Source organism: Ahaetulla prasina, chromosome 3, assembly GCF_028640845.1.
Source record: "Ahaetulla prasina isolate Xishuangbanna chromosome 3, ASM2864084v1, whole genome shotgun sequence".
Classification (NCBI taxonomy): Eukaryota; Metazoa; Chordata; class Lepidosauria; order Squamata; family Colubridae; genus Ahaetulla; species Ahaetulla prasina.
Window position 1 is genome coordinate 46,097,988 of NC_080541.1, and position 27,646 is coordinate 46,125,633.

The following is a 27,646-nucleotide window of genomic DNA, read 5'->3' on the forward strand; positions in this document are numbered from 1 at the left end:
AATTATATGTCTTTTTATCCAGGATAACATTTTCATATTAAATTGTTATCAGTCTCATCAAGGAAGTACACATATCTAATATTCCTGCTGCTCTTTCTCCCTTCCTCCCCCTAACAAAGAACAAAGTCAGGTAAGCTTTCATGACTAGGACAAGACTAGAAGTCCTTGTCTCCTGTTTTTTAGCCCAGCAACTTGGGCATTACCCAACTGTCTCTGCTTTTTGTATCCACACTGCTGATTCATATCCTGTTTCTAATAGGTTCTTAGTATAATATCTTTTTTCAGAAGTACTTTTGCTATGCTAGTTATCTGCTGCTCTAAATCTATTAATTTGATGCATTTCCTAAATGGAAATTTTGTCCTGATCGCTATTAAACATTAATCTCTATTAAATATTATATTGTCCATTACTTTTGTCAAATAATATCATTTTGAATTTGATATTCATGTTCTAGAATATTAGTCATTCAACTATAGGCATGCATAAATTTCATAAATAGATGGTGGCAGGTGGCAGCAGCATGTGAATTTGTTGAGGGTGGCCAACATAATCTAGGAGGTACAGCTGTGACTAGGAGCAGTTTTTTTGACATTGGGCAAATAGTAGAAGAGATAGGACTCAAGGGTAATGGTTTACATTCTCTTTTGCCCCATGCATAGTACTGATTACTATTAGTTTGGTCCCAAATCCACATGCGTAAAACCATATCCTATCATCCTCGTATCTCAAGGTTTCCCTCATATTCATGAGTCTGCATTTAAGTGAATCAAGAAGGTATCTGTTTGAATATGCATTTACATGGCCATAGTTACATCATATCACACGCAATCTTCCAACTAACATTTAGGTAAAGTCACCTTAATTGCTATTTGACTCAAGGTCTCATATTGGATGGCACACTAAGGCTAATATGTACGTCATTCAGCTGAGACCTTAAGTCAAACAGCAATTAAAGTATCTTTTCTTTACCCAGGTTTGTTGGAAGATGGTTTATCTCAAACTTGTTTCCCTATGTTGTTCAGGTCAGGAAGGAGAAAGTTAAATTGAAATACAGGTAGTCCTAACTTACGACTACAATGGAGCCCAAAATTTAGGTTGCTAAGTGAAAAATTTAAGTGACTTTTGCTCCATTTTTTTGACTTTCCTTGCTGCATTTGTTAAGTGAATCACTGCAGTTGTTAAAATTAGTAACCTGGTTGTTAAGTGAATGCCTTCCCCATTAACTTTACTTGTCAGAAGGTCACAAAAGGAAATCATTTGACCCTGGGACACTGCAACCGTCACAAATGTGACTCAGTTGTCAAGCATCCGAATGTAATGCACGTGACCATCTTGATCCTGCATCAGTCATAATTGTGACAAATGGTCCTAAGTGGCAAACGGACATAAGACATTTTTTTCAGTGCTGCTGTAACTTTGAGTGGTCACTAAACAAACTGTTGTAAATCAAAGACTACCTGAAGTCTTTTCTGGTTTACAGACCGGGACAAAAAGCAAAATTCTCCACAACTGGTGTCTTGAAGAATCTGAAAGCTGTAACTGGTGCAAAGTAAACGAAGGCTGACGCAATCTGCCTTGGGTTACTGTTAGTTAAAGGAAGAGGAAAGCTCTTTTCAAAATCCTCCATCTCCTTTTAAGAGACATGAAGCCCTTCTGTGTTCCAGCTACAGACCACAGCGCTTCAGGTTTTGCATCTCTTGACAAAATGTACTGAGCGTTAGAAAAGCTGCAAAACTCCTCTCTGTCGCCAAGCATTTATTACCAACTAGGCTTTATGTGAAGTTAATCGCCAAGTTTTTCACTTTCAGATATATTTTAATTTGGTTAGTTGTACTGGGTCCTCGGAAGAGCAGAAAACTCTCCGAGTAGCTTTGGAATCGATTAAATAAAAGTGCATTTGAAAAGATACGAAATAGGATGCTGCAGCAATGGCAGCTCTGCTTGCTTTCTCTTTGCAACAAGCACGGATCGCCCAAACAGCCGCACCTTCGTGACAATCGAGCCAAAGCCAGGCTTCCCTCCACACCCGCCCGCACAACCTCCACCCCGCACCCCACTTTTCCCAGTGCCACGTTCCAGGCGATTAGCGCTCCCGGCGGCTATAGACAACGCCCAGGCGAACTTTTAACGTCCTCGACGTTTTGTCCATTCACCAATAAGGTTCCGGTCGGCTTTTCCAACTCTGCCTCGCGATTGGTTGAGCCTGGCTGCCAATCTTGTGTCATCAGAGGGCTTGGTTCACGTGGCCGCCCGGGTCAGTCTAACGGGCGGGGCGGAGCTGCTTCAGGTTAGTATTGTCATCCTCACCCTCGTGCAGGCCCCGCCCAACTCTTGGCTCCTGCACTCCCAGGCAACGTTGTTACCTGACAGGAGGAGGTATGGCTCCGCGCAGGAGCCCCAAAAGCGGCAGTCCCGGCCCCGGAGCCCGGAGAGGTCAGTAACAGCCGGTTCGCTGGGCCTCAGTAGCAGCTGATTGGAATGGGGGGGGGCCCGAAGACCAGCGTCCCCCATCTTCTCTCTGCTGCTGGAGACGGGATGGTTTTGCAGAGCCGAGACTATGGGGGAGGGGGGTTCCCATATCTGGTCGCCCCTTCAGAGAGCTGGAGGTTTTTTTTTTGCTGGCGCCACGATTTCGAAATTGGCGCTTTGGGTCTCCTTTTCATCCTCCTCTCCCCCCCCCCCCTCAGTCGGCTGAATTGCCTCCTCTACCCAAAGGGAAAATGAAGTGGGACAGGACCTATAATTACAGAAGGAAAGTTGGGGGGGGGGGGAAAGACAGTAGAATGGGCTCCAGCAGGCTTTCATTTCCTGCAGTGTTTTAGCTACAGATTTTGAAAGAGCGCCCTTACCCTTCCTCTTTGACCTCTTCCCTAAATGCACACGAGAGAGACAACCCTAGGGAGGAGCCTCGTTTCTTCCTCGGGTCACACCTGTGTGGGGAGGTTTCAGGCGAAGGTTGTGCAATGATGAGTTTATCTGGTGGCCGAATCTTTTAAAGGCGCACAAGGAGGATTTATTTTCAAACGGATTTATGTAGATTTCTGTTGCAAGACTACCGTGGTATTCATATTGAGAGATTAAAAACATGCTGTGGCCGTTCTGCCGGCTGATCTTGTTTGTGTTTGGAAACCAAGCTGGGCTGGACCTGTTTAGGATTTGCATTAGGAAACAAAAAGCAGGAGAAAGAGGTTGAAAAATATTCCCAGAGATTTAGGGGTAATCTGCTTCTGTATTGTTTTGCAAGAAAACCACGGGTTTTCATCAGGAATTAAGCTTGTGTTGGTTATCTTAACCTTTAATGGTCTGGAAAGGCTGTTTTACACATTTGATGGATGTTAATCCAATAGTGAATATTAAATACTGTTATGTGTCAACTTTGTCTTTCCCACTATACTTCTTTTTTTACTTTTTTCAGTGGCTTCCTTAAACCAGCATGGAATTTTATTCAGACTGTAGCTGAGGCCAACAGAGCTTTAAATGGGTATTTTTGCCCGTCAAAAGAATACTCTGTACATTATGCTCAAAGTGCAAATTACTGGGTTGCTTCAGTTGTATTATTAAAATATAGTTTAATACTGTTACAATTATCTTAGCCTTCCTGATTTTCATCCCAGATGTTTTGAACTATGAATGAAGTGTTCAGAAACTTTGTTTCCATTTTTCAATAATCAAAGCTTGTTACACTTTTTGTATCTGGACAAACTAAGACAAATGCAAACAATCTAAATTTACCTAAAGAAAATGATATTCCTTTGAAGAAAATAGATGAATACTTAAAAAACAAAATGTATTAAGGATTAAGAATTTAACCAAGTCTATTAATGGACCTAAATCAGTGAGTGAAGCTTCTGAAATTATAAAAATATTAAACCAAAAAAGTACCTGGATCAGATAGACTATTGAGTTCTTATTATATGTTTTCAGCATGAACTGCTTCATCTCTACAAAATACAATGAATTCTACTTTACAGGGAAGAAAGATGCCACAAACTTAGAAAGAAAATAATATAGCACTAATTTGTCATAAATGTAAAAAGATCTGACTTTAATAAGAAAGTGTAATCCAATATCATTATTGAATAAGTAATAAGTTAACAATCTTAGCTGATAGTTTTGTGAGAATTTATTCATACAGAACATTGTAGGTTTTACCTAAAATACAGCTAAAACACATAGAACTGTGTTAGATATTCTAAAATATTTGAAACAATATAATGAATAACAAACTGCATTAAAGTTTTTAGATTCAGAGAAAAATTTTGACAGTTTGAATTGGACTTTTCTATTTTAGAAGATATGAATTCTAGAAAGGATTTAATAAAATGTGTAAAGTTGATTTGTGTCCCAACTTCCTCCACAAATTATTGTTAATGGAGATCTAACAATACCATATACAATACAAAGCAGGGCTCCCCATTGTCTCCTCTTCAGTTTATTTTAATTTTTGAAATTTTTAATGGAGATAAAAGACAAAATAACAGAAAAGGGACAAGGCAAAAACTTTTGCAGGTGATTTGATGCTAATTTTGCAATATCTTTTAAAGGGAATTGAAATATTGATGGGAAAATAATCAATTTAGTGCCTTAGGCTTCAAGATTAGCAAGCAAGACAAAGAGATTAACAAAAAATGACAACAAAAGAACAAACAGTTTAACAAAATGTTTTGTTAACATTTATTAACAAAAATTAATAAATACAAGAAGAAGATAAAGTATCTCTAGACAAATATGACAAATATTATATGTTATTTTAAAATAATTATGACATAAAATGAAGTTAAAACATAGGTGTTAAACTGAGAGAAATTACAACTGTCATTGTTGGGTTGAATTCCTGTGACTAATATGAATATTTTGCCTAGAATGTTATTTTTATTTCAGACAATAACTATTTTGACAATGAATATACTAATTAAACAGTGTAAGAAAGATATAGGTATACTTGTGGGGAGGCAGAAAAAAACTGCAAGTTAAATAAAAGCTATTGTAAGACGCAAATGAAAAACGAGGATTTAATTTTTCTGATTTGAAATTATACTTTGCAGCTTCTAATTCGGTTTGATTGAAAATGTGAATATTGCTAAGAAAAGGTTTTTGGAGCTAGAGGATATGGGCTGAGTTTGGATTGTATGGAAATTTAAGGTATGATAAAGCTAAGGTTAATACAGATTTTTAAAACCATTTTTTTAGATTTGCATTCTGAGAAAATGGAACAGATATAAATCCAGGTTGTGTCCAAAAATACCTTTGCGGCTCTAAGCACAAGAAGCATTTCAGAGGAGAGAAATGATAAGTAAAGACAAATGGCTAACTTATTAGCCATGTTAGAATTTTGTCAAGGAAAATATAAAATGCAAAGTAAATTCAAGAGAAGATCTGGAGGTAGAAGGTTACACTTGTCAGTAACAGTCTTATCTACAATTACTAGAAAGTAGATAAAAGAAGTTTCGGTTTTAAGCATTGTAAGACTGAGTTTCAAATAAAACTGTGTGCAGATGATACACATGTTATTGCTAAACGTCTCTTAAAAATTCAAGCACAACAAGGGAAAAATGTATGATAGCATAGGCTAAAAATGCTTACAATGCACAAATGGATCAATGGCAGAATGTGTAGTTAAAAGAACTGAAATTTACATTATGTTGTAATCTTTGAGAGTAGTTTTATAAAATGATGTATCATTGATATATTTCACGAGAAAAATTGTCTAGAACAGTGATGGCGAACCTTTTCAGTACACGTGTGTACACGTTGGAGCACTGGAAATCTGAAGACCAGCTGGCCAGCATGACATGCCTGTTTTTTGGCTGTTTTTAGGTCATTTTTTTGGGCTGTTTTCAGGACGTTTTTGGCCCTGAAAACAGCCCAAAAAAGGTCCAAAAACGGTCTGAAAAATTTTGTTGAAAGTAAGATGGGATGATATTTTAATGATGTATTGATGAAAGCATTTTGAGATGGTAGCGGTTTTTCTTTAATTTTACTGATTTATTTAAAAGTATGTCTTTTCCTCATTTTTGCATTAGACGCTTTTACAGATTTCTAATTGTTATCAAATAATTCTTTGTGTGAATGGGACTTCAAATCTAGTCTTAATAGTGTTCTCTCAGTAATTAGTAAAAAGATTCTTTTATTCTCATTAAGATTATTATAATCAAGCTTGACTTGAGATTTTATCTTTCACTTATTTAGAATATATGTGTATATGCAAAGTATAGCCTTAAATTGGTTTTCCATAATAAGAGGAGTTTAATACAATCTCTCTTGCCGAACATTCAAATTTGTACTGTATATAATTTCCTCATCCATTTTGACTGTGTGTACATATAGTACTTAGTGGTACCAAGAGATTACTCAGTGGTAATCTCCTTACCCATAGTTTATCTGACCATGCTTTGAGAATCCTGCTTATTAAAGTATAATGCAAAGCCAGAAAATTGTAGTAAATCCATCTTTAAAATAGTTTGTAGGAAGAAAACAGAGTTTACCTTTGTCTTTCTCAGGTGTTTCTTTTATATGCCAAGATTGGCTGGGATGCTCCCACTGCAGTTCTGTTCATTGGTGCTCTTTGAGATTCTCTTAATGGAATAAAGAAGAGGGAGATGATTGCTTCTTGCCATGTTCATAAAGTTCCCTACTGTTGTGGAGCAAGCAATATAATTGGCAACATTACTTTCAAAGTGCTGCTCTTCAAACCTTCTGCTGGATAAAAGTCTGTAAGTGGAGGAACAAAGGAGGAATAATTTATGTATCCTTCCCCCCCACACTTCCCTTTAAAAGTTATTGATCATTCTGTGGGAGCCTTTCAGAAAAGGAGTGATATAAGATTGAGAGTCAGTTTGGTCTAGTGTTAAGGTACCAGGCTAGAAAACGGGAGTCTGTGAGTTCAAGTTTCCTGCCTTAGCCATGAAAGCTAACTGGATGACTCTGATCCAGTCACTCTCTTTTAGCTCAACCCACCTTACAGGGTGGTTGTTCTGGGGGAAGGAGGAGGAGGAAGATATGTTGGATATGTTCACTGCCTTTGGTTGTTTATAAAAATAGTAAAGGTTGGATACAAATAAATAAAAATAAGCCTACTATTGGATAGCATTTGCCTGCCTGATTTTAGCCATTGAAAATAATCTTTTCTTCGGTTCCAATTACCTACATTTTTGCTAACATTGTGGGATGCAAGAGACACTATGAATATGTTCTCAATGAGTAAGCAGATTTGTACATAGTACAAGAAAATGATAATTTGCTAATAGAAATTTTATTTATTTTGTTGAATTAGTACTCTGCCTAACTTCCAGTGACTCTGGGCAATTCATAAAAAAATATGAAAATGATAAAAAGAATGCAACAATAGAAGGAAAATCAACAACAAAACAAAACTCAAAGATGACAAAACTTGGTGGCAACAAAACATACACATTCTTCTCAGAAGGGGTTAACACCCATCATAGCCAGAGTCTGAGCAAAAAGCCAGGTCTTAAGGCTCTCTGAAACACAGGGGTCTTTGGGAAAAATATTTATTTAGTAATAAACATTTTATGTGGACTTATAATATTGAATTAAATTACTGAACATTCAAAAGAAATAGTACACAGATCCATCTAAAACATCAACCTCATGAGTCTTTTATAATGAAATTTTAAAATATGAGCAGGTGAGAACCAGTGTAGATTTAAGAGGGGCTGGGTGGTGTGACAAAGAACTTGTCCTCTGGAATGAGATTTTCCTTAAAGATCCAGGTGGCTCCCATCTTACTAGTGTTCTCAGTGATTATCAAAGCAGTTTGCATCAAAACGGTACAATTACTATGATTTTATATAATTTTTACTAAGGATTTTTTTAAAAAAATTATTAGATTGCTGAAAAGTGTAGTATATGTCCTGCTGCATATACATGTAGTATATATATTCAGTTGCAGTGTAAAATAAATAAATGTGCATTTACCATTCCCTAAGGGTTTTAGAATAGATTACTGTTAAATTATTGTAAATCTCTAATTAAAATTCTCTTTTTCTTATTCAGCTTTCTATTCTATCGCAGAAACAAATTCTATATAAGGTATTATTTACAAAAGGAAAGCAAGCTCTTCCTTTTCTGAATGTCAATAATCCTTGCTTCCATCTCCTTTATTGCAAAATTGGATAAAAGTTCAGAAAAACTTGAGCAATTGTATAAAAGGTTAAAAAAAAGGCCTTAAATGATAAATTTCCTCCTAGAAACTTGCAACAAGAAGGTAAACTACCAGTAGATAGGAAGAAGACATCCTGTTGAAAAGGATAGAGAATAGCACCAGGCTAACTAGGTCTAGTGCATATGAAAATTTCGTGAATTTAAATTAACAGGCTACCTTTATAATTACAACAAAAATGGTATATTATATTTACTCTTTTAAGTTTTTCCTCTTGTCATTGTTTGATTTTATATAGCTTTGTATCCTGCTTTTAAAGGTAGCAGTACAGGCCTACCTCAGCTTTAACCTTAGGTATTAGAATAGGATTATGTATATATATCACATGTTACTAATTTGTGGCTCAGTGTGATACAACTGTTAATTCAATAAACCTCAGTTCAATTAATAATGGCTTAGGTATATTTCCAAACACAATTTTGAAAATATAAACCAAATGATAAAACAGATATAGATGATTATAGATGCCTTCTAAGAACAGTTTATTTTTTCACATAGTGGGACTATAGTTATACATTCACAAGGGGTATAATCAAAGAAACATATTCGTTTGGAGTTCTTAAAATCCAGATTTCTTACAATATGTAAAGAATAAAGATTAAAAAATAAAGAAAAAATAACAAGAAAGAAGCCCCTTTCCATTGCTTACTATGTAATTGAAATGACTCTTTGACGTTTTCTTTAGAGACAGTTCCAAGAAATACTTATTCTTATTTTTATAATATTAGAATTATAAACAGTGCTGCATCTTAAACATCGTTTGTTGGATTCTTCATTGTAGGTTTTTTATGCATTGAAGTTTTCCTTACATCAAGGTGATTGTTTCCCGATGAACATCATAAACTGGTAAAGTGTGATAAGAATGGAGTATCAGCACTTATTTTGTAACCACATTTGTAGGCTGACTTGCTGCATGAAAAGCTTCTGTTTTAATTTTGTTGTATTATTTTTTTTAAAAAAAACTAGGGCTGGAAAATCCTTCAGATCCACAGATGTCAGTTTTGAAATTTGAAGTTTTAGCTGTGGAAAAGTTGAATAATTTTATGAAGAGAACTGTATTATGTCAAATCAGATCATTGGTTTATCTACTGACAGCAGCTCTCAAAGAATGTCAGGTGTACACTTTATCTTTGCTAATTTTAACTGCAGTTGATAGTTTAAATGTTAATGAACTTAAATTTATTATTATTTACATTAAAAGCTAACAAATAAATTTTAATTTGTTTTAAGAGTTTCAGTCAACTTAATTCTAAACTCAAGATAGCAAATTATATTTGATTTTTCAGCCCTGGAGAGGATTATTGTGTGATCTCTTCATTTTAAAGCTGTTTTATAATAGTTGTATTATGAACTTGTTCATTTATATTGCTTGGATTGCTAAGCATCTAATTGATTTTTTAAATGCTTCTAGCTTCTAATTTAAAAAATACTAAAGAGTGGTGTGATTGTAGAATGGTCATTTTCTCTGAATTCAGGAAACATCTAACAATATAGTGTTGCTCTAAGAAATATTCATTTTAGTAGTAATTATGTTATGTGCTGATTAAGTGCATATTTGAAATCTGAAACTATAATAATTGAAGCCTTATTCATAGATCTTCTCTGTATTAAAATGTTTCTTAAATGTATGTTCCTTACAGGAACTTCACTCTAGTAAAGTTTACAATTTCTTCATTTAGGTGATGGAGGACGATTTAGTAATATCCATTCATGAAACATGTTGCATCTTCAGTATATGCATAAGCTTTTTTTCTTGTCATATTAAAAGGTCACTATGATATATTAGGCACTTTAATATGATTGGACAGACTTTATGTTGGGCAAAAGTCAAAGCCAAACGCTGCTTGTGCAACTTTTTTTCCTCTTAAACATGTATTTGGAAATAAGAGACCAGGCAGGATTTGGAATTAAGGTTATTAGCTAGAAATTGCAATAGTGGAAGAGTAATTTAAATTGTGATAGCAATAAAATAGGATTAATTACTTTTCTATTTTACAAGTCACAACATTATTATTATTTATTGTTTATTTTTCATGTGTGACAGAGATTTAAATCTTTATTGGAAACATTCAGCCACATAGGTGATACAAAGAAGTATTAAAGCATAAATGATTAATTTAAGATTTAAGATTAATCTTTTTCTTACCTGTCCCATTGATTAACAGCCGCCCTCCATAATAACTAGCACTTACCTGAGTTGTGACTGATGTCCACCAACTAAAACGGGATACAAAATGGTTCATAAATCACAGGAACCTCATAGATTCTATTTTTATACAGAGGACACCTAGACAGTGCATTGCATTGTATGATAGCTAACTGTTCAAATATACTTGTATTTATTTTTATCCCATATTTATTACTTTTTAATGAAGTATTCAAGGTAGCAAACATACATAATACTTCTTCCTTTTCTTAATTTCCCCATATCAACTGCCTTGTGAGTTGGGCTGAATTACCCATCTGGCTTCCATGCCTAAAGTGGGACTAGAACCCACACTCTCCTGGTTTTCTAGGTCAGCACCTTAACTACTACACCAAACTTCTACCACACAGTGTAATATAATGCATTGATTAGGTGGGTCATTTGTTACCACTCCTCAAACAAAGATTTTGATTACAGAATTTTCAGCCCTGAGGATTGGGGCGGGTGGGGGGAGTAAAATGGAAGCAAATTAATTTTAAGATTGTATCAGCAACTCGGTTTGGAGTTACTTATCAATTGGCTACTATTTAAAGATTATTAAACAACATTTTTAAAGACTTTTTTTTTAAAAGTCATTTTAAGGTTCTTTAAGCATCTATATTGGGACATATACTTTTACAGGAAAGAATTTAGGTGGATAGGTTTGCTGTGTTAATAAATTATTAGGCTTACAGGTAGATCGTGAGTTCAAATAATGCAATATTCAATTTAGCTTGTATTGCAAATTGATATCAGGTCATGTTTAATGTAGACAAAAATTCAGTTAATTCTGTTAAGGGTTATGCTTGTTTAGCTGCAGTTGTGGTTTACATACTGTTAATATTCATGTGTTCAAAATGAAGAAAAGAAAGATTCGGTCAGAGAAAAACAATACAAGTTTTAAAAAAGAACAGGCTCATTATTGGTGCAAAAAATTGATGAAATTCAATGACATGAACGTGATCATAGCAATGTTAAAATAGGGTGAGATGTTGGAATGCCTGAATCTGGACAAGGAATTTGTCTTTGGTGCATATGGTCTCGGTGTACATAAAAGAAAAAAAATGCATTCATCAAGAATCACAAGACACAACACTTAGTGATAGATTACTAATAAGCAATCAAATCATACTAGGAAACAAATAAAGCAATATAAATTGTACAGATACAAGCAACAAGGTTATAGTTATAAATGGGAAGAGATAGGTATTAGGAAGGATGAGAAGAATAATAGTAATATAGTCTTAGTAAATAATTTGACAATCTTGTGGGAATTATTTGTTTAGCAGAGTGATGGCATTTGGCAAAAAACTGTCCTTGTGTCTAGTTATTCTGGTATGCAGTGCCCGATAGTGTCATTTTGAGGATAGAAGTTAAAACAATTTATGTCCAGGATGTGAGGGGTCTATAGATACTTTCACAGCTCTGTTTTTGACTGGTGCAGTATACAGGTCCTCAGTGGAAAGCAGGTTGGTAGCAATTGCTTTTTCTGCAGTTCTAATTATCTGTTGAAGTCTGAGTCTGTCTTGTTTGGTAGCAGAGCCAAACCAGACAGTTATAGAGGTGCAGATGACAGACTGAATAATTCCACTGTAGAACTGAATCAGCAGCTCTTTGGGAAGTTTGAGCTTTCTGAGTTGGCGCAGAAAGAACATTCTTTGTTGTGCTTTTTTAATGACATTTTTGATGTTAGGTGTCCATTTTAAGTCTTGAGATATGATAGAACCTAGAAACTTGAAGGTCTCTACTGTTGATACTGTGTTGTCTAGTATTGTAAGAGATTTCTCCTAAAATCTACCACCATTTCTACGGTTTTGAGTGTGTTTTGTTCAAGATTGTTCCGGTTGCACCACAAGGCTTGCAAACTGATATAAGGAGATTGAGAGACAATAAAGATGTTTTCATCATATATATAAACTTTTATATCAGATATATAAACTTACCTTTAGGAATAATAGATTCTTTTTTTGTTTTTATTTTGCTTTCTATAACTACTTTGTGATTTTGTTAACAATAAGTTTAAATTATTGTATTCTTTTTATTTTTTACTATATTTCATTAATATACATCTAAATCATTATGTTTTTTTAAAAAATATTGTCTTTTTCCAGAAAATTCAAACCAATTACCACTTTTTCTCAGAAATATAACTATTAATAATGTAAATTCAAGGTAGATAACCTAATTCCTGCAATGAAAAAGACAAAATCCATGTTATATCTTTTCAAACATAGTTGACTATTAATTGATGCAAATGCTAAACTCTTTAGATAAACAAGGTTGTGCCACAAAACTAAAGTGTTTGAATATTTACATATCATAAATGATGTTGTAGAATGAGAATAGAATAGAATAGAATAGAATAGAATAGAATTTTATTGGCCAAGTGTGATTGGAATTTGTCTTGGTGCATATGCTCTCAGTGTACATAAAATACATAGACAGTATACAGAAGAAAAACAGACTTTTTTCTGTACCAATTTTGTAACTTTTTCTCTACACTGGAATTTTAAAACTGTGTCCTTACTTTTCAAAAAAGTTGATTAAAGGTTTTGGATTTAAACAAAAAAATTAACTAGTTCTGCAACTGGAAAAATTTGAAAATGCCTGTCCTAGACTAACATACTATAGCTTCACATTTGCATTATCTTTCTTCATTGTTAACCTTTCAAATTTGCATTATCTATCATCAGTTTTAATCTTTCAAAGATATTCTTCCTCTGTTCATCTTCTAGAAAGGAACTGTATGTTATTAGTCTTAATTGTCTTAATATTTTGTTTCTGAAATTATTGTTTTAACTTTAGTTTTAATTGATCAGATGATGCTGAACTTCCTATATTTCAGAATTGTGTAAACTTTTAAAATCATCTAATTTATGTAAGCCAATACTGATGATAATAAAGCCAATTTTTACACTGCTTTAATTCATTAATTTCTCAGTCCCTTATTATCCTTATTCTTATTAACTCTTCTTGTTTAGTGAAATAAAGTTTCAAAAAATGAAAAAATATCATAGTTGGTGGCATTGAGGCACTGAGTCATTCTTTCTCTCTAAAGTCAATTTGTAATCTTTTGTTTCATTGAATAGATCAGGAAAAACAGCAGCAAATTAAGGCTAATTTGACCAATGTACAGAGAGTATAGATAGTCCTTTTTTATTAACCAGTTAAAGTTTCAACAGTGCTGAAAAATGAGACAACTGGTCCTCAAAGTTACAGGCATTGCAGCGTCCCTGTAGTCATGTGATTGTGATTGAGATACTTAGCATTTGGTTGGCATTTACAACAGTTGCAACTTTCCCCAGTCATGTGATCATCATTTAGAATGTTCACAGCGTCCAACAAGCAAAGTCAATAAGGGAAATCAACAGGAAATCATAAGTCACAGTTGCTGGATGTCACACTTAACCTGTGTTGACTTGTTTAATGACCTATTTGAAACTGATGTTGAGATGACCATGCCACTTAGAGATGTAATTGCAGGTCACTGTAGTGATCAGTAAATCAGGCAGGACTACCTGTAATTTACATGGAACAAAATAGTTCAAGGATGTCAAACAGGCTGGATGCGTCATATGCAGGCCACACCCACACCATAAAGGCAAAAAACATTGCAATATGTTGCATGACGACAATGTGATGTCACGAGTTTGACACCACTGAAATAGTTGAAAGACTAGTACTTACTGATTTCTGACTATATATGATATTCCTTGTCATATCAATGATTATAAAAAATGCCATAAAAATCTATTAGTTTTAATCAAGGAACTATTCCTTTGGAATAGGGAAAAGGTGAAAATCTATATTCGGTTTGAAATTCAAGTGACATTTGTTAGTCCTCCCGCACGCATACATTTTGGGAAATTTATTTAACATCTTCCCCTGTTGCTTTTAAGCATTTAGAAGTATAAATGCTTCTTTAAAAAAACCAGTTCAATTTAAAATTTAAAAACCCAAAGTTGTAATATTTATCTGATGATTTTATGTTTATCAAATAGGCTAGCAAATCATCATGTTGCTACTAAGTGGAAAAATTATATTTCTCCTTTGCAATCATAGGGAATGGGATATTTGCACATCAGAGCATCATGACTGAACAACATTTGTTCAACATTTCATACAAGTAATATTTGCTTGAGATACAAATAATTTAAAATAATCCCTTATTTGAAAGAAAAGCTGGATACTTAGATTATAAAGATGTGATATAAATAAAAAAATAAAAATTAAATTATTTAGAGCTAATAAATACATATTTATTAAACTATGTTTTCTTCTGACACTACCCTATTACTTAAAAAGTTTTGTTTTGTTTTGTTTTGGGGAGTTTGCCCAAAATATCCCCAAGAACTGAGGATTTACAGTACTATATTCTGAAATAACTTCCAAAGTCTAAAGCTAAATGTACAGTTTATGTTTTAGGAGTTCATTAATTTGTATCAAGTGCATAAGTATTTTATTATTTGCTGTAACATTAAGAATGGCTACAGGTAGTTCTCAACTTACAACCATTAATTTAGTGACCATTCAAAGTTACACTGAAAAAAATGATGACCGTTTTTTACACTTATAGCTGCTGCAACTTCTCCATGGACATATGATCAACATTCGGAAGCTTGGCAACTGGCATGTATTTATGACGGTTGCAGTGTTATAGGGTCATACGATCTCTTTTTGAGTTGCTGACAAGCAAAGTCAATGGGGAAGCAGGATTCACTTAACAACTGTGTAACTAACTTAATAGCCGTAATGATTCATTTAACAACTGTGGCAAGAAAGGTTGTAAAATGGAGCAAAATTCACTTAATTATCTTGCTTAGCAACAAAAAATTGGGCTCAATTGTGGACATAAGTCAAGGACCATTAACCTAGGTTAATAACAGCATTAAGGCAAGCAAGGTAGATTCTGGGACTCAGTATAAAGACCATCCAAATTGGAAGACCTTTCAGCATTGCTGAATCTTTAAATTTGGGCTGGAATTCAATAGCCCAGATTCAGTAGTTGTGAAGTAATCTTAATGTCATTTTAGGGGGAAAATACCAGGAGGCAGAGTTAGAAAGAGAAAGGAAAGAACATTCTTAAAGGAACAGCCTGAAGACTGCTTAATGTTACAGTGTGGGCTCATACTCCTATTACATTTCTTACTCAAAGTTTGGTTTATATATAGTAACTAAAATGGACATATTATTGGACTTTTTGTAATGAAGACTGTGCTTTAACTTATTAGTAGTTGTTCAGTGCTGCCATTGAGGGAAATTTTATTTACTTAAGAGCAATATCATCTTGTAATTAAACATGAAATTGAATTAGATATTTGCAAGTTTATAAATAAGTTACTTAAAATTAACTGCATGGGATGGCTGAATAACAGCATCAGGTAAGAATGACTGTCTGATGCCCAGATTGGACAGACAAGCTTTATACCTCGACTTTTGTCTGAGTTTGTATAGAAGATTTGATGTTCTTAGATTTTAGTTGCTGAGACATGCATTTTTTTAAAAAAAAATCTGTTCCATTTTGCTTTTCTGGTATGCTGATGTTTAGAGATTAAATGAGACAGAAAAAACCTATTACCCAGGATGCTTTGTTAGTAGGAGAGGGTAAACTTGATTGCTGTCAGCACTGGGTTTCAATATGGGTACATAAAAGCATTTAGCTTGTGATGGCTGCACTAAAAATAGCTTTTGAGCAGAGTTTGCAGTCGGGTCTAATTTCGGGGTTTAGCTGAGTTGGCCATAAAGATCTTCCTTTGCTGCTGTCGCAAGAGAGGGAGAGTGAATTTTGCTGTTTGTATCTTGGACACTGGTTTTATATTAAAGTGTACTTTATTCATGGATAAAAGGATCTGATATCATGGCTGAATATTCAGGTATGTCTCTTGGAAAATTGAATGTGTTTATATCTTTCAAATTGAGCAACAAAATTTAAAATACTGTTATCTAAAAATTAAATGGAATTTTTAAGTTTAAAAATGTGAAATGTTACCGCCCCCATAACATGAGATACTTGATTTTAAGATTCTTTAAATACAGTGATTGAACATAGATTTATCTTAATAGCAAAGTACAATATAATAAAACTGTAGCAGAAGCAATGTCATATAATTAAAGCAATTAAAATATATTTCTTGACATGATGTTACTGCATAATTGTATTGCTTTAGACCAAGTTTGGACATTGACCTACTTTCTGATTCCTGGCAGTATCTGTGTGAAAGATAGTAATTTTGTTTTAACTCTGAGATATTAGTTTAAATCATAAATAGTTTTTAATGGGTACTTCTGGCTTTGTTAAATGTCATTTGATAAATTTAAAGGCAAGGTAAAAAAAATTGAGATTTTCGTGGGATTTCTAAGAGAAGACCAAAAGAGAAACTGGTCTTCTAGTAAATGTTTGAAGGCTTAAGTAATTTGCACGGCCATCGCAGTAATGGTTTCATTATTCTAAAAATAAATATGAACTTGTGATATCTTTAGAAATACTAAATAGTTCAGTTCGGAGACAATTATGTGAAAATATTTTCATTTATATGAACCCTATCATATTTTACCTAGATATTTATATTTATGATACACCAGTTCTCTCTCTCTCTCTCTCTCTCTCTTCCTCTCTGTTTTCTCTCTCTCCCCCCTTCAGTGTGTTCTATTGACAGTTATAATATTGAATACTTTATGGTACTGTGAATAATAAAGGCAGGGGACGTTATAAAACTGCAGTATTCCAATATATTTTAAATTGATTGAAACCATAGGAAATATAAATATATGTTTAGAAATATTGTAAACTGGATTATATGTGTCTGACCTAAAAAGAAAAAAGAAACTCAAGGCACCAACCAGACTAGGAGTAAGCATAGCTTTAACATTTAAATTAGTTAGTACAATTCTTGTATCATTAATGGTGTTTTCTAGAAAGAACAAACATAAATAGTATTTTTCAGCAGTAGGTGAGACAATGAAAGTAAAAAGAAAATAGAAAAGAAAATAAGTTGAGAAAATAATTTATATTTGTTATTTATTTTTCTTGTTTATATTGCCAATAACATTACTTTGAATGAAGAAAAATTGCTCCCAAAATAAATTTAAAATCGCTTTCAAAATATTATACAAGTCTCTTAAAAACTACAATAATTCACATATAAATAGCTGAGGCAGGGAATAAAAATCATTCGTCTTTTCAACAGGATGGGCTCAGGTACTATCTAATCCCAAGGTATGGGAGAAAACCCAAGTCTTCACAGCTCAACAAAAGGATATCTGAACTACAAAAAGGGGAAATTAATTCTGAACTTTAAGCATTGTAACAAAGAAGGCATGTCTCAAATGATACCATTAAATGATTCTTAAAGAGAGAACTGGAGCACGCCTACCTTATGCAACTAGTCGGATGGGCACAAATAACCAGAGATAAGTAATTCTGTAAATAACCTGGCCTGGTGCCTTGGCCAGCCAATGGCAGGATATTCAACTGAGTATCATCAGCATGCTAATAGTAGTTAGCTGACTTCCCACAGTGGATTCATGTGGATAATAAATGAGAGAGGGGGAGAGAGAGAGAGGAGCCCTAAGACTTTACAAAGCAGATGTTACAACTAGATTTCTTCCTTATCAATATCAATTGCAGTTGGCCCTGGAAAAAGAATGACTAGAACACCATGCTTCCAATCCCATTAAGCTACTCAAAAATAATACAGTGATTGATGGTATGAAAGACTGCTGAGAAATCAAAAAGAGCCAGAAGGAATGTACTCTTCCTATCTTGAGCCTGCCATGTCATCACAAAGTGCAACCAATGCTATCTCAGCCGTATATCCTGGTCAGAAGCCAGACCTAAAGAGATATAGAAAATCTATTTCCTTCACGGTCCTTTGAGATCACAGCTCTGCTGGAGTGATGGTTTCTTGAGAAGGGTGTATACCCCATCACCTTCATACCTAGTAAAATCATCCCCTTTCTCAAGGATGTATCCGGTACTTGTATCTAATCACGTGTCAACTCCTAGGAGGTCTTGACCAACAAGGAAGGATATGGATTTAAAATACAGGTGGCTGGGCTTACAGTCCCAAGGATCTTCTCTATGTGGGATCCTTGGTGCTCTCTGAGCTTGTTTGTTTTCTTGCAGATGTTTCATTATCCCAACACAGTGAACACTGATGATGTTACCTAGTTAGGGTATTGAAACTTCTGCAAGAAAATAAGCAAGTTCAGAGAGAACCAAGGACCCCTCATTTCAACCCCGAGCTACAAATATTCTCCTTTATTGGGACTTTCTCTACTTTCTTAGGAATTAAGTTGCAGCAATTAGGACCCAGAGTTTAGCAACTGGGTCCTAAACTCAAATGGCCAGGCAAAGAGGTAGAGTCAGGAAACTGGATAATATTATTACCAGTAAGCACTGCTCCTGAGGAGTACTACATCTCTTTCTCACCATACATTCTCTCTCTAGTCTCTCACCTAGTCATTTCTCCTCCATATTAAACAACTCAATCAAATCCTCTCCTAGGCTGATGATTCAGATATTTGGGACACTTCTGACTTGTATTCAGTGTCCCAGTGGCAGATCAATAGCCACCAATACTCCAGTCACACATCTACATGATACTTTGATTAACCCTGCTCTCTTCATATCAAACAAGGTAAGAAATCACAATTAGTGATAGATAATCTAGGAAATTTCATGCCCCTGCCTTCTATTTTGTACCCATCCCACCCATTATTCTCATAATATCTACTAATCAGTAAGCAATGCAACAAATGATTATATAGCACAATGAGAACCGTATGCCTAAAATTGTCATATACAATGAGGACTGCATGGCCTGGATTTCTAATCTGGAGACTATTTCCAAGTCAACAACATAAACCTACCAAATAGGAAATCTTAAATTTAGCTTTGAAACAAATTAATTTATACTTCTTTAATTAATCTTTGAAACAAATTAATTTATACTTCTGAACAAACTTTAGAAATAGTGTCATGTATTTAATAGTAACATTACATTTTATGTTATGAATTTTATTTAGTAATTCATTTCCAAAGTTTTAAACTTTTGATAATACTTCATTTTTATCTCTTACAGAAGCAAAACATGGTGGAAACAAGAGTGCCAAGAAAGAAGGAGTTTCTGGGACCTCCTTTTTTACATGGTTCATGGTAATAGCACTTCTGGGAGTATGGACATCAGTTGCAGTAGTTTGGTTTGAACTCGTTGATTACGAGGAAGTACTAGGTAAGAATTTAGTCGTAGTAATGATAATATCTTAAGATTCAATTTCCTATATACTTTGCTATCCCAATAGTTATTCATTTATGTAAAACATTTTTATGGTTTCTCATGTTATATAAAATAACCCACAGCAGCCAACAGGCATACATATAATAAAAATACAACAAAATTACAAATTCTTACATACCAACACTAGCCATAACACTCTATCGCAAGAACACAACCTGGCCTATCATTGAAGGAGGCCATGAGGGTAGGGGTTCTCTACATCTCAGCATAGGTGCTGAGGTGCCACTATGGAAAAAAGCTTGCTTTTGGCAAGATTTAATACACTTGGAGCACACCCACCTATCCAATCTGGGAGGATGTCCTCAGGAAGAGGTATTTGCTCAAATAAACTGACCCTGTGCTATTCAAAAATTTAAAGTTAATAAACAGCTACTTAAATTAAATCTAGAAAGAAAAAGAATCCCAGGCAACTTATATAGTAGTGGTGCAATACTGGCAAACTCTGGGCAGCCCCGAACTACTGCTGCATTTTGGACCAGTTGAGGTTTCTGGGCGATCTTCAAGAATAGCTCCATGTAGAGCGCATTGCAGTAGTCCATGCAAGACATGATTAAGGCACAAGTGACCGTGATCTGATACTTCTGGTCTACGAATGAGCATAATATTTATTTGTTTGTTTGTTTATTTGTATCCAAGCTTTATTATTTTTACAGATAACTCAAGGTGGTAAACATATCTTACACATTTTTGTCTTTTATTTTCTCCACAACAATAACCCTGTGAAATGAACAGGCTGCAAAAGAGTAACTGTTCCAAAGACACCCAAACAGCTTTCATGGCTTAGATAAGACTAAAACTCACTACCACCAGCTTTTTAGCCACTAAACTGACTCTCAATATGCACATTAAATACAATATGCACACAAAATAAATTTGCGCAAAGCCCCTTGAACCATGGCTGACAGCTGTTCTTCAAGCAGGAGCCATGAATCCAAGAGAACCTCCAAATTCTGTCCAGGGAATTGCTGTTCCATCAAGAGTTAAATATAGCAACTGTCCAGATCCAGGGAACACAGAAACACAAAGCCATTTGTCTTTCTAGAATTTAGTTATAGCTAGTTCCTTCCCATCCAAGCCTTCCAAGCAATGCGTCTCTCAGAGATTAACAACTAAGTAACATCAGTGTGCTGATCATACTTCACTCCATTCTGCCAAATAATCTCACCATAGCTTCAGGCAATATTAAATTGGAGGGGTGAGAGAACAGCCCTCTCTCCCATGTAAGAGGGACCTAGAGCTTGATCTTTTCCTCTCTACCAACACTGACTGGAACTGGTTATGGAGGGAGGAAGATAACCATCACAAAACCATTTCTAATCATCTAAACCAGTCCAGATGGCAGTTAAGAAGCAAAAAGAAAATTGCCTTCCAAATAATTTCCAAAAAATTATTTCATTGGGGGTGTTCCTTGGAACCCTGACACCAGAATAATATGAATGCTTTCCATTCTCTGAACTACTTTCCCTACAAATAGAAGGTAAGGCTCTGTGTAAGTTATCCAATATTGTTGGGTCCGATAATAGCTTCTTCAGGGAGGAGCAAATCATGGCGTTTTTCAAGCTGGATGGAACTATATTCTTTCTCAAAGTGGTATTAACTTCTGTTTGGACCCAGTCACATGTCACTTCCTACGAAGACCTTAGACAGCCAGGAAAGGCAGAATCTAGAACATAGGTTGCAGAACTGACAGCAGTAAAAATTCTGCCCACTTCCATAGGACCACATGTCTGAAATTGCCCAGATTAAATAAGCAAAGGTGGACCTCAATCATTTCTGTAGGATTTGCTCAGCTGGATTCCAGTTTAGTGCAAATCTAAGTGACTTTATTCAACTGATGCCTATTCACAATGGCCCTGCAGGTGTTTCTCCAATTTCTCCTATTAATATTAAAATCTGGATCAAAACTTTAGCAATAGTAAATTCTAATTCATTTTTTGTTACTCATTTTTTAGTAAAAATAATCAAAGCAAGAAAGCCAGTTTGGAGAAGGGGTTAAAGTGTTGAATTAGGAACAGGGAAACAAAAGTTCTAGTTCTGCTTTAGGAATCAATGCTATTTGGGCAATTTTAAGCCATTCACTCTGTCTGAGCCCTAGGAATAAAGCAGTAATAAACACTTCTAAAAATGGTACCAAGGAAACTGCATCAACCTGTCTACTTAGTCACCAAGAGAAAAGACTGATTTGAAGGCACAAAATAAATTAAATATTAAAATAAAATGCAAGCAATTAAATTAGAAAAGTAGAGTTAGATATATTGTATCTAATATATTAAGTCAAAGGGGGGCAGAGAAAAGATGATTTTGCAGATTGAAAGGGTGGACAATTTCGTGGATTCTGATAATGTGAGTAATGGTATCTGTATTTTTGCTGTGCATGCAGCCAAGGCAAAGGACTTCCGTTATAACTTGTCAGAAGTACTTCAAGGTAGGATTATAAAGAAATGCTTATATTATGTGTTGTACTTGATGGGGTTGATTTATAAAATTTTATTTTTAAAAAATATAGCTATTTTTCTTTCTCCCTAGCCAAGATGCTTTTATTTCGAAATAACTTTTGAAGCTGTGGTGAAATTAATTTTAGTAAGAAAATGTACTGTTACCCTTTGTTTTTGACTTCTGAAGAGGATAGTACTGATTTTCTTTGATTGACATTTCCTTTTTTTCCTTCTTTTACATTGTTTTTGAATGTGCAGTGTTTACTTCTTTTTCTTAGCTTGTGGAATTGATTCAGGAAAGAGGAAATAAGTAGTGGGAAGAAGCAGATCACCTGAATATTGTTTTGCTATTGATACTTACATCTGTAGATAAGATTGTTCAATATTTTAATGCCATTGGCAAACTTCTGTGAATAACTTAACCAGGATATTGGCTTTTTTTTGTTTTCTTTTTCCTAATAAAGTTTGGGGGCATTTGGTTAGATTGTCACTACTTGCCTAAATAATGCAGAAATAGTTTGCCAATTGTCTTGGTTTTAATTGGGGCAGGGGACTAGGAATTTGTGAAATGAAACGAAACTGTATTGTATCAAACTTTACATTTGTTTATTGTTGTGAAGTGGCTATAGGGAAAATTATAACCTCCAATATCAAGGCTATGAAAATCAAAGTAGGAACTCTTGACAGAATCTGTGAAACATTTTCCCTGGTTATTTAGATTTTAATAATTTATTGGTATTTTGAGATTATGTGGAAATGATTATATAGAAAGAAAATGTTTAGAAAAGTGCTATTCTGCTTTATTTTAAAACAATGGAGGTATAAAAAACATTTAAAAGATGTATTTTGTAGAAAGTGTTTGCCCTAATTATTTATACAGCCATAAAGCAATACAATTTTCAAAATGCTATGAAGGCTATCCCTGGTTCTTTTTTTAAATCTTTTCAGGCACAGGCACTTTGCTTTACTAATGGTTCCCACAAGGGACAATATTGAAACAGCTGTGCAAGCCTTCCACTAGTCATTTTAATACATTTAAGAGGAATATTTTGCTCATTCTAACACTTTTGTAAAGGTACCTATTTCAGATGATTTGCACTTTTCTAAAAATGTGTGCAGCAAATAACTAGATTGACAACCTTACTAAGCCATAATATAGTCCATTTCATTTTATCTGCCTGAGTTCTGTAAATTCAGTCAATAGCGATCTACTCAATAATCCATATTTGCAAAGCATGATAATATTCTTATATTAGTTCTTTATTTATTCAGTTTGTATAGCTACCCATCTCAGACCAATGACTGGCCAGCAAATAATCATAAAAACAATTGTCCCAAACATGCTTTTTCAAGAGGCAACTGGACTTCCTTTGTTTTTCTTTGAAGATGTTTTGCTTCTCATCCAAGAAGCTTCTTCAATTCCAGAATTTTAAGGAATTGAAAGTCTTTAAAGAAAAATAAAGAAAGTCCAGTTACCTCTTGAAAAAAAACACTTTTGGGACAACCATGAACTGGGTGAGTGAGAATCTCCATAGACCTAAAAACAGTTAAAACATAATACAAGAAAAAAGTACAAATAGTAGCTGAGAGTTATTATAATCCACCAGTAGAGAGATCTATGAAATCCAATAGCTATATCAATTTAGACATGTTTGGAAACTCAGTTATGACATTAGTTCTAAACTGTATAGCAACTTAGGTTTTAGAGGAATTTCCTGCTTTGCTTTCTGTTTTGTACCTTTTTTGAGGTACTTTGGCCTATTAGACTATTTGATACTATTGATATGGTTATGAATTGCCTCTTGGGCAACTTTTTAGTAAATCTGAACAGTTTTTTTCTCTTTCAGTAAACAGTAGTCCCTAGTTTTTACCAACTTGACATGTGTTCCTCATTAAGTAAAATATTGGATACCTGTAGCTATTCCAGATGCAGTATTTCAACATATTCTTTGAAGCAAGTATATCTCTACATTGCTTCTGTCTACCTGAATGCAAAGTTTCTGAAATCAGAATCTGCCTATTTGGGGAATAGATATGTAAATATATTAGCACACAATCATACATACATAGTATGTATGTATAATATATTAATAATATATTAATATATTATATTAATATAATATAATATATTAATAATTTGTTCAGAAGAGTAATATTCCTGTTGATGTGAAAAGTTTCCACTAATGTGAAAAGAAACAGATCAAACTTTATTTTCATTATTTATTTATTTATATTTATATTTATTTATATTTATTTTCATAACTATCATTTATTTTGTATAAATGTATCTATCAAATGCAAAATTGTTCCTTTAATGTTGGCAGTTACTATGATGTCATTTTAACATTATGAAGGGATTTTGGATTTAAATACTAATATACTTTATTTTAAGAAGAAACAACATGTATTCAATATATATATTCACAATAGCTTGTATTTGCATTTAAGATTCTAGTAACAAATATTCAACAGTACTTCTTTTTTTCTTCTTTGCTAATTTTTTTCACCATTCAAATATTCTGAAACAGATTCATTTCTTCCCCTTTAGGAAAACTTGGGATCTATGATGCTGATGGTGATGGTGATTTTGATATGGAAGATGCCAAGGTTTTGCTAGGCAAGTAGATATTTTTAAAATACCATTCAGAAATGTGACATTCAAATAGAAAGTGTAATGCATTGTAAAGTTGTCCAGAATCTTACAGTGTTAGTAAAGTTCCGTGATACCAACAATGTATTGCTAGAGAAGAATAATTTGTCTTTGATGTTGAATTTATATTTTCATCTATAACACTAAAATATATTTTTGTAGAGGTTGCTTATTTTATATGCATTTATTTTGTTTTTATTTCTTTTTTAAATCAGTGGACTATGAAAATGATGATGGTGCTTGTCTCCCTCTCAATCCCTTAATTCATCAAGTAGCCTTCACGTAGACTTTCAGTAGGGTAAAGGAAACAAAAAAGATGGTGTCAATTCTTCAGCAACCACATTTATTGTCACTTATTCTTCCTAGCAGCATGGTGGTAGTAGTGAAGATGCTTGCCTCCCATTCAGAGGGTTGAGAGTTCAATCCTAGATAGCAGCAGATATTTCTTAGGATGCAAAGAAAAAATATCTGCATTTACTGGCCAGATGTCCCTCCGCCTAGGCATCAGGATGGCCTTTCAGCCAGTAAATGCTCAGCTCCAATCAGTCGCCCCAACTATATCACAAATTAAGGGATTATAGGGTCATAAAAAGAAAAAAAGTCATCCTAGCATGTAAGGGTTACTGAATGATGATCTTTCAGTGCTCCTGGTCACAGTGAAGTATATTCAAGATAAAGGGCCTCTCAAACTTTGAAATTGACACTGGTATTGACCAAGAATTAGATCATGTTTAAGATAGATCTGTTAAAATGAACTGCTTAATTACCTACTTAATTTACCTGTTCCATTGAGTACAGAAGTCTTCTCAGAACATAACCATATTAGATCCAAGCTTTTGTCTTGCCTTTCTGAAAATATATATCTCATAGCCTTATAATCTGAACCACTATTATAAAGTACTAAAGTAGTAAGAACTATAGAGGAAAAGGCAAACTACATGCAGTGAATATACTTTGGTCTATTTTTGTTCTCCTGAGAAAAATCTATCTATATGCTTATTAAGCATCAACACCAACTTGACAGTCATGATTATTACCAGTCTATTTTTGTCATATATAGTGGCATGTTCAGTACTTCTCATAATATGATTTACTTCTGCAATCTATGGGAAAGGGGGACAAAAAAATTATTTGCTAGTTTAGTCATAGTTTAAGTTCTTTTTGTTTTTCCCTAACAGTAAAGAAAAAAATAATAGAAAATAATTTAATCAGGTAGTTAATTATATGAGCAATTTAACTAGTGCAAAATGTTTCAGATTTGAAAAGTATCATGCTCAAAACATCCTATTCCAAATAACTGTTTTGACATTATCAATGCTGTTTTTATGTTATAATCATTCTAGAAATAGTCTAGAAATAGAAAATATTTCTAGAAGGGTGAGTAGGGTTGGATCAACCTTTTGGATTCAGAATGTTTTGCGTATCCTACTGAAGAGACATAATATCTAAAATGAAGCATTTTCCTGCAAGCAATCTCAGTCCCCACAATAGTGTCCTAATTTTGATGGTGGTGGGGAGAGGGCATAGTTGTCAGTACTAAGTTAGCATAAAGGTAAATATAAAGGTTCTCCTTGCACATACAAGCTAGTCATTCCCGACTCTGGAGGAGGGGGTGCTCATCTCCATTTCAAAGCCGAAGTTGTCCGAAGATGTCTCCATAATCACATGGCCGGCATGACTAAACGCCAAAGGCACAGAGAATGCTGTTATCTTCCCACCAAAGGTGTTCCCTATTTTTCTACTTGCATTTTTTACGTGCTTTCAAACTGCTAGATTGGCAGAAGCTGGGAGAAGTAACGGAAGCTTACTCCATTACGCGACACTAGGGATTCAAATTGCTGTACTGCCAACCTTTCAATTGACAAGCTCAGAGTCTTACCCATTGAGCCACCACGTAATATATATTATATTATATTATATTATATTATATTATATTATATTATATTATATTATATTATATTATATTATATTATATTATATTATATTATATTATATTATATTATATTATTATATATTGTATTATTATATTAGCATATCAGTAAATTGTTCCTCATTTAAACTTGAGTAAAGTAGGGGGCTGAAACAGAAATATTCTAGCTATGCTCAGTAGGAGCAAACAGCAAGCACCTAAGACACCCAGAGTACCTATGACATCAAAGGTTTATGCTTATTTATCTTGGCATATTTTTGCAAAATCAGACATACTATTATGCGACATCACTTGTTGATATTATCCAGCACTTGAAAATGATGTGAAGGATTATTCACTATATGTTATGCTCATGTTTTGTTTGATTGTCAACTATATGCTACTCTTAGGCTAAGCTACATAGCATCCCCATCTGATAGAACTTCAGAGCCCATTGGGATCTGAATTGTAGATTGTTCTGTTTCCTCCTGGGCTCTAACGTAAACATTGTGAACAAAAGTTTATAGTCAAGGCAGTTGAGCTAAGAACCCATTATGTTGAACTGAACTGGGGTATCCTGTAAAGATGCTATGTTTTTCTGAATACTAATTCTTTGTATTTACCACATATGTATTTTATTACTGTGTTTTTTTTAATCTATTTTACCCAAGAATTAGATCCTGTATTTTATTTTCATTTTATTTTTATTTTTTGATATGGTTCAAATTAATAAACAATTAAACTAAACAATTAATAAACTGTTTTATAATTATATGTTAGATGAAGTTACTTGCCTGTATTTTAAAGTTCAAAGACTTCGAATCTGAGTTTCCTCATTTATGAATAATACAATGAGACATTGTAATCTCTTAAATTTTGAAAAGCTAACCCCATAATATTACTATACAATTCTTCTGTATTATTCACTCAAAACATAAAGTCAGCTAACTATGGAAAATAACCAGGAAAAAAAGGTCTGCTTTTT

General features: G+C 33.9%; 1 protein-coding gene across 3 annotated transcripts in view; it reads left to right on the forward strand.

Annotated features, from left to right (window-relative positions):
- The first annotated feature begins 2,239 nt into the window (after positions 1-2,239).
- ASPH (aspartate beta-hydroxylase) overlaps positions 2,240-27,646 on the forward strand; it is a 108,214-nt gene continuing 82,807 nt past the window's right edge. For 2 of the 3 annotated variants that reach the window (XM_058174531.1, XM_058174533.1), the window contains exons 1-3: positions 2,240-2,434; positions 19,452-19,601; positions 24,651-24,719. In XM_058174531.1, coding sequence (XP_058030514.1) covers positions 2,380-2,434; positions 19,452-19,601; positions 24,651-24,719 — 274 coding nt within the window. In that variant the 5' untranslated portion in view covers positions 2,240-2,379. Of the gene's footprint in view, positions 2,435-16,071; positions 16,242-19,451; positions 19,602-24,650; positions 24,720-27,646 lie in introns of those variants that run through there. The other variant, XM_058174532.1, reaches the window with a different exon arrangement.